At 38.2% G+C, this 9095-nt stretch overlaps 1 protein-coding gene across 1 annotated transcript; it reads left to right on the forward strand.

The window, feature by feature from the left end:
- LOC139709412 (cytochrome b-245 light chain-like) lies at window positions 1-8726 on the forward strand. Its single transcript, XM_071621380.1, has 5 exons — window positions 1-326; window positions 2705-2771; window positions 5842-5916; window positions 6651-6734; window positions 7599-8726. Exons 1-5 carry the CDS (start codon window positions 230-232, stop codon window positions 7843-7845), a joined length of 570 nt encoding a protein of 189 aa, XP_071477481.1. The 5' UTR covers window positions 1-229; the 3' UTR covers window positions 7846-8726.
- Window positions 8727-9095: the final 369 nt, after the last annotated feature.

A 9095-nucleotide genomic window follows, 5' to 3' on the forward strand; every position in this document is an offset into this window, starting at 1 on the left:
CTACAGCTCAGTAGCTTACGGGTGTCCGACGTGACGGTACCAGCAGCAGTAAGCGGCAAGTAGTGTGCGTTTGGCTTCGTGTCGTGTTGCGTTCCACTTCAAGGGTACACTGTTCGTAGGACATTCAGTAAAAATCAGATTCTTTGAGACTCAGTACTAGCCGATATCCAGCTTATACCGTTTATTGCCTTCAAAGCCAAAGGGAGATCAAAGACTAGAAAGAGAAACCATGGCAGAAACGCAAGCTGCTCCCAAACCGAAAGATAACCCGTATAAAAACGAGTGGGCTATGTGGGCCAATGAACACTCGTTTGTCAGTGCAGTTGGTGAGTAAAAATGTTCCAAATCCTCCAATTTTGATTTCGTGTTTTTACTTATCGATCTAGAATTCTAACGTTACTTCATATCCCCATATGTAAAACTTACTCAGTGGTTGTTTGCTGAGCTACAACTTTGTAAGGATACTAACGTGGCTAGTTCAGTGATGTGGCTGATACTTAGTGATGGATTATAGATCTAGATCTACAGTAGTTAAAATTTACGGTACATTTGAATGTACAATATTATTGTAAGACAACCTTTCCCTTTCTTCATGATTAGTCTGATATGATGTGTAAAAACAACCAAACCAAACCAAAACAACAACAACAACAACAACAACAACAACAACAACAACAACAAAACAACAGCAACAACAAACAAAACAATTTTAGAAAATGAGGTCACAACCATGCAGAAGGAAAATAAAATTTTCAAAACCGGAAAATAAAATTTTCAAAACCGGACAAAAAAAATCTGTTTGCAGAAGTTTTTTATTATTGATATTTTTCATAACTTTCATGGCTCTAGTCTCCTCTGCTCTTGTATTATAGATAAATTACAGGAGGGGATTCCGTGAAGCCAGATCTTGTCTGCGCGGTACATATCCCCTACCACAAGATACAGTCACTGATACAGACCGATTCTGATCTGTTGATCTTTTGATCAAACGTGCTTTTTTTGAGGACCCTCTCCTTCTCATCCTTTTTCCTGAAAGTCCAACCTTGACGCAACCTCCAGTTCAAACTCCACAGGAGATGACTGGGAGGTCTACTCATCCAAGATCCAAGAAATCAAAACACAAACAACAAATCTTGAATATATTTTTCCTCATGATTTTTTTTTCTCTAGTATAGGCAGATGGTAAATAATGAAAATGATATGATGTCATTACCTTACAAGTCTGTGGTAGACCTTCACACAATCTTCATTTACTATTAAATACCGGTATCCTTTTAGAAGAAAATTTGATGACATCATCATCCCTTCTCGAGGAGAGAAGGGGGGCGGGATGATGAGGATGGGGGCTGCAGCCTCCTCTCTCCCACATTTTTGGCTCTTCAAAAGAGGAACAAAGAAATCATTAGAATTGAAAATCAACTTTAAAGAATTATAAGATTCAGGACTCTCCAATTTGCAGGAGATCCACCTAGAGAGTGTACAGTGTACATTGGCCCTTGATCCCCACTTCCTCCCCCCCCCCCAAAAAAAAAAGAAAAATAATGTTCAGTGAGCCTCGTGTGTGCAACTCATATTGGGGAGGAGGGATCACTGGATGCTGTACAAACCTACTTGGTAGAATCTGTCCATGCAAAATGAATATAATGAGCATGAAATCTGTTTTGTGAGTACATATGTTTACCTTGTGTTGTATTACAGGATGTTTGATATGAATACCTTATGTTGTATTCGATGTCATGATGACTTGCAAAGTTTGCGCAACTTCCTGGATACATGGAATGCCATCCAACTTTGATCTTAATTGAACAGATGCTGTAAATTTGAGACCTTTCATTACCACTGGTACCTCCTTCCTAAAATTTCAGTCAAGAGAAAATGGTTGCACTTGTTTATAACAGGTTGTATTTCACCTTAAACTAGTAAGAATGCATCAAAAGCTTAATCATGATCTTTGACCTTTCAACTATGTAACTTGAACTGAAGTATTGTCTAAGACTTCATGCTCTGCAGAGGTCAGCAGCTTTGAGTGTAGGAAGATTCACAGAGTGGCCAACTGACTGTGATGCATAATTTGATGCATTAATTCTCCCTATCGCATAGCTCTCCAGATCAGAACGCGTTTGGCACTCTAATTTTTTTACCTTTAATTCTTGGGATATAAACTTCCGGTTATGAACGCGCGATGTGTAAATGTACGCTTTTATGCACATTGAACGCCGAAGTACTAGTATTCACAGTTCGTATTAAATTCTGTCTTATAATCTGTCGAATGATAGAGTTATTTTCTAATCTGTAACTTTTTGATGAATAGGATTCTTCTGCAAAGTGGCCCATGAATGCTGGGCCAATGATGCAAAACAACAAAATTATAGAAAATATCGATAGATGACGTGATGTGGGTACACCACAAAACCGGAAGTGTACGTCCCAAGAGCGATCGATCAGATATCGGTATTGCAAGGTGATATCGCTTGATATCGGCTATGTGATAGGGAGAATTGGGGACAAGCTGATTTTACCAATTATAACACACATTCCCACAGATACCAGCTCAAGGTCACTGGTGTTTTTTTTTGTGTGTGTGTGTGTGTGTTTTTTTAAAGACATTTAGGTCTCATGTACATGTACATGTAGATTGCCATACAAAATATATGAGTGTAGCTTTCTCATCATATAGAGTTATTTGATTTGTTTCCCTGTACAGTGATGCTGATGGGAGGTATTACCGGGGCCTTCGGCTTTGATGGAGCGTTCTTCGCCTACTACACAATGTATCCTTTTATTGCTTTCTGAAGTTTGTACCATAAAGCCTCTGAACATAGCAAAATTTATTCAATTTGAATGTATTCTTGACATCAGCTTACAATGTAGATGTCTACATTGTAAGTTACAGTTATGGATGCATTTAGAATCTGTACCACTGGAACCACATACTAGGTAGTATATAATTGTACTCTATAAATAACATTGGGTAAGCTTTGCAATGCACAATAAGTATGTGCAAATCAGTTACTGTCAATGCCTTTCAGTGCTAAAATTATGTTGACACTCTGTATTCTGCATTTGTTTTTGACAATTTTCTCATCATTGAATCTTTCTTTAAAATCCAGTGTATGTAGCCATAATGTCACTTTCCTGTGTGTTTGATTCTGGGATAAATTCCTCATACACATTTTCCATATCAAAAGGTTTAAGTTTGATGTACCGGTACTGATGTGAATTTCAGGACAAAAAAATATACATGAAAATATGCTTTTTTGAAACGCATCTGAGAGGCAATGTGCAACAGACTTGGTGGACATAGTATGACCAAAATTAGACTGATCTACAGACAGATAGTTCAGCAATATATTTCAGGGGTGGCATTCCCTTTTAACATTTGGTTCTGTGTTTGGGAGCACACCATGATAGTTGGTTGCATGATTTCTGGTTGTAAGATTCAGTTCATTCAGTTGGTATAGTGAAAAACATTAAAACAAACAACAACCCCAAACTCTCTTTCTTGTTGTGATGACCCTGCTTCTGTTTAATACCACAAGTTTTGTACTTTTTTATTGTGCAATCAGCCGAAAGACAAATCCCTTCACTGGTATTCAAATTTGTACTTACAAACAGTAACTAATTCAAGCACATTAGAATAACATCTCTGTTCTGTAATGTAATGCTAGAACAGAGAGCAATAAGTTTGGGGAAAAAAAAAACAGAAACAGGATTTAAGAGCAACTCAAAACCCACAGAAGGATGTTTATTCATGGAGCCAGTCTGGTGTTTACTCATCAATGATGGGGAAAAATGCCATAGTTCTGTGTGTGGACACACATTACCTGTTCCTGCTATTCAGCAGATAGTACTGAGTTAAGTCATGTTGAGATATATTTTCTACTCTATCAACAAATAGTACAATCTTTTCTTGAAGGATGGAACCAAACCCTGATAGTTTACCATGATTTAACATCACACACTGGTATGCTGTGGTTATCTACTTTAGACCTGGTTTACTCATCCAGGATTGTTAGTATTGTATGCATGGAATTGGTGTGTAATGGAGGGCAGGCTTTGACAATAGATGGCTTTGGAGAGTGCAGTGGAGCGGGCAGCACTTCCTTGTTCAGGTGTCTGTAATTTGGTTGGTTGTGTATCATTCAATGCAATAACTGTGTGGTTTCTTCTCGAGGCTAATGTGTTGGTATCAGGGAAATGATTTGACAAATTTGTCACGCTTACAGGAAGCAGGATGCTTGGTTTAGACTCAGATGACATGAAATGTGATAACAGTGCAGGTCGTAAAATGACCAGGAAGAAGTAATGCTCATTTTGATGATTTTTGTTTCGTTTTTAAGTACCCAATAATAGAATAGAAATACAACTTAGATGAAACTGTTATAACATGTTGTATGATGCATTTCAAACCTTGAAAAAGTATAGTATTGTAATAAATTGACTCTTTGTTTTCATAATAGAAAAAAAAGACAAAGATATTATGATGAATGGTAAATAGTTCATGTGGAATTAGCAATAAAATCGACATTAAGGTAAAGGTTAGGGAATCACCTGTAAGAAATACTACCAATTTAACTTAATGACTGAATGGTTATTGCTGATTGCAGTATGATAAAATGAAATCTGTTTTGGTAGAGGAAACATTTTTTAAGGCTTAATGTAACACATCTTTCCAAGTGCTGATTGCAGGATGAATTTAATGTCAGCTTGTCATAGATACATGTACAGTTGAACCTCTCGTATCCGGACAAGTAGGGACCGGGGCTCATCCGGATAAGGGATTTGGCCGGATACGGGAGACTCAATGCTTTATACATGTACATATATATACATACACATGTACTGATGTAGCCCATTGTAGTACCACGTGTAGTAATGTGTTTACTGCAACCTTTTCATTGTTACACTCAGTAACAGACCCCAAAATAGAGGTTCGTGTTTGCAAGAATGAAATCATTTTCTTTTATAAATTGTTCAATATAATTCGTTGCTCAGCCAATGACTCGAAACAATGCATGTCTATCTAGTCATATCGACGGCTGTGTATGGACCTATATGTGGCAATGCAATATGAGAGGACTCGAACGCATAATCTGTCCATGTTCTTACGATGATTTGGGGATGTTTGGGGATGTTAAAATGTCTGAAGGTAAGCAATTTGGAAGGAAATTCGATGTAATGTATGTTAATCATATTGGAAGTAATATGTAATTCATGTGTGTTTGTGTAGGAGTTCTCAAGGAGTTGAAAATCCCCCTTTTCTCCCGTAATTATTTAAAAAAAATCACGGGGAGATTGCGTCTGTATAATAGAGAGATCCGGATAAGAGAGGTTCAACTGTATATGCAAAATTGGAGAATTAGGGTTCTATGTAGCTTCTGTAGATGTTTCACAGGAATGTTTGTGCTCCCAGAAAGAGGCACTCTACATTGATCAAAGATCCAGGTTTAAGAACTTATGTTGTCCTATTCTATATCAAACAAAGGGCCCTATCTCATTTAAATAGGATTTATGGATATTGCCCTGTCTGAGCTTTCCATAGATTCACACTGCAACAATTTTAAAGTTAGAAATACAGATACTGTACAACAAATTGTGTCATAGCACAATTGTCACAACATGCCTCACAGGAAGTGATAAGAAAAGAATATGAAAAAAGAACTAGATACTCTAGTCTGCGATTTTCTTGTAATGATTCAGATTGGTATTTGCATGATTGCTGAGCAACTTTCTGTGAAAGAAATGTTATGATAAACTGTGTTTCTAAGTGATTCGTCACTTACATTGTGAGAGGCTCTAAGAGCGTGAGCTCCTTAACCTATAACCACCCCACCCCTACAGTGCAGCCAGTGTGTTGATCCTCATCATTGAGTATCCCAGAGGGATGAGGAAGAAAGGGAGTACTGTGGAGAGAAGGTGAGGAATCTTAAAGTGATATTACAGAAATAATGAAAATACCATTTATATAAAAAATAGTAATATGATATTCACAAAATTTCATTTATCCTAGCATAATGAAAGAGCACTTGACTTACATGTTCCTCTTCCAGAAAGCAGGGAAAATGATATTAACCTTCATATATAGTGTTTGTCGGTAGAAAGTCAAAAGAATGTCCACTGTTCATGAAATATGAAATTTTGTGGAATTCTCTGTATTTCCTTGTTGTTGTTGTTCTGCAATGACATCACAATCTGTAGTAGTCTACTCATCCAGTGATGGCAGCACCAAAACTTCACAATTTCTTATCTTTTGAACTCGATCTTCATATTTGGGAGGAAAAAAAATTCCTGTGTAAGTTTATGTACACTATGCTGCATATAATGGCATACTGTAAAAGTGGTTTCTTTCGCGTACAGAAACTTTCGCGGTTTCCATCGGTGCCGACTTTTTCGCGTGTGTTTGAATTTGCGGTCGGTAATGATAGCGTTGTAACAAGCCACAAGTTCAAAACATTTTCACGTGATGTTAAATTCGCGGTTCAACCTCAAAGGGCGAAAAGCGCAAAAATAAAACCACCGCGAAAGAAACCACTTATACAGTAGCTCAATGACCAGTTTCATTCCGGATGATGACTGTTGAATCAATGTACTGTAGCCTGTAGTTGACAAAAACCTTCAAGCTCATGATTTCTCTCTGATTTGTTCACCAGGTGGCAGAGTGTCCTTCACCCGTTCCTCCTCAAACTGTCGCCCCTCACCACAAACTACTTTGTCCGATTCATCCTCTATCTCCTGTAAGTTGTTTGTCTTCTCAGTTTGCCCCCTTTTCTCTCTCTCTCTCTCTCTCTCTCTCTCTCTCTCTCTCTCTCTCTTTGTCTCTGTATGACCTGACAGTGTACTTGTGCGATTGGAGACAATATTTTTGCCAGTTGCTTTTAATTCATAAATGTCTGTCAGCTTGCAAAATTAGCATAACAAAACACTGTGAAATATATCACATATTCTGTAGATTTGATAACTGTATAGTGTGCAAGGTTTATAGATATGTGTAGTTTATACGTGCTTGTGTACCCTTGTACCCTGTAATGCATTTGTCATTAGCGATAATTGCAAACATCTGCATAAAAAAACAGCAACTACAAAAACACTGGAACCCTGTCTGCAATCATCTAATCCACCAAGTACCCCCCCCCCCCCCCAAAAAAAAAAAAGAAAACAGAAAAAACAAACACATTTCTGTGGTTTTCATGTTGTATCTGTTTTATAATTTCTGATTTTTCTGATTTTCTGATGTTGTTTCACAATGTGGGCCAAAAATATTTCTCATTTTTACCCTTTCATTGTTTCAATTATCAAAAGCCTCTAAAATTTTGCATCTCTAGCTGATTCTCAAATTGGCAGCACTGTTTGGAAGAATGATGGTTTTTACTTCATATCTCTCTCTCAAATGGGCATAAGTATTCATTTTTCATTTTGTGCAGAATGGCTAAACTCAACCAGAACTCTCTAGTCTTTCTCCAATGTGGGATTCCCATGCAGTCAAAGTTAGAGTTGCCAATTTGATGGTGAAAAATAATATTTTTTGCAGTTAATTCTCCCAAAAGGACTTGATGTGCTATGGTTTGACATGTGTGCTCTACCACTCTCTACCATTCTAGGATGAGCATCCCTTGCATCTTCCAGTTCCCCACACTCCTGGGAGGCATCTGCCTCTTCATCGCCGCCATCATCTACTTCATTGCTGCCCTCGGTGGCGAGAGCTGGAAAGTCTCCAAGCGCACTGTCAGGCGGGACAAGACCCTCACCAACAGGCCCCCAGCCAACCCCCCTCCCCGTCCCCCCACTCAGGGCGCGGCCAACGAGGGCTTTACCGAGATCCCGCTGGAGCAGACCAATGGACAATAGTGGACAAGGCTTGAGACCAGATGGGTGGGGGTGGTTATTGGTAGGGATGGAGTGTTGGGCGGGGCATGTGGTAGGAGGATATTGGGGTCATTTGCCAACAATCTGGTATCTCTGTGGATGATTTTTGATCAGGTCAGACCCTCAGAGAAAAGAGCTGACGTGATATTTCTCTGTGAGCTAAATTGGGAGCATTTCTTTTCAATATCTGAAGCTGTACAAGAACAATACAGACTTTGTTATTTTCGTAGGGGGTATGTATTTATTAATTTGTAGTGGCAGTAATAGCTGAAAATGTCAGCAGTCGTTAACTCTTTTGTTATTTATATCTTTGTGCTGGAAGGGAAATGCAGTATAACTGCAAAGGAAGAGACAAGCAGAGAGGTTGACTAGGCAGTATAACTGTATGAAGATTAAGGAATGGTGTCATAGTCAAAATATGAACTGTACACAATGCAGAATTATGATATAAGCAAAAATCATATTATTACATCCAAGATTAGGTAGGGATGTATGCATGGCTGTAGAGCTGAGTTGTACTTCTCCATTGGATAAGCTTTAACAGACAGTTCTCTTGTATCCAAGAATTCATGTTTATGATTGGCAAGAAACATAAGCTTTTATTCTCTGCATAGTTGTTGTGATTTTGTTGTCAGTAACACATCTTATCAAGCTACCCAACAAGCCTGGTTTGTTTCTGCACCGATTTAAGACCCTCACATCATTTGGTTTATTCATGAACTGCTAGGACTCTAGAATGTGGAAGTCAAGGTGGAATATCAATGTGGCCGGTCCATGGAGTAAGCACTTGATTTCAAAAGCCCACAGTGTGCATATTGTCCTAGTTACAAGTTTGTGATGTTTTAGTTTAATACTCAAATAGAATGAGGTGGGAGATTTGAATGAATTGATTTAAGACCTCCCTCACACTGAGCATTGTCTCTTTTTCTGTGATGCTAGAAACAAAAACCAATCACAGCTGCAGAGAAAGCAATAGCATTTAGAATGAAGCTACAAACTCTGGCCAAATACCGTTGATTCAGTTAGCGGTTCGCCTTCTCTCGATATATCCAAAGAACTATGGTTGTGGAAAAGTTTAATCAGGAGTTCATGTGACATTCATGTCATGTAAGTTTATAGTGTCTAGATTTATACCTCTTGCTATATGATATACAAGTGTAAATACTGGTATATTGTTACGTGGGTCATGTTATAAGATTATGTTTGCAAGACTATTTGTTGCATATTTTTCT

The sequence above is a fragment of the Diadema antillarum genome, unplaced genomic scaffold, assembly GCF_040938485.1.
Source record: "Diadema antillarum isolate AM-2024a unplaced genomic scaffold, OU_Dant_1.0 seq00001432_RagTag, whole genome shotgun sequence".
NCBI lineage: Eukaryota > Metazoa > Echinodermata > Echinoidea > Diadematoida > Diadematidae > Diadema > Diadema antillarum.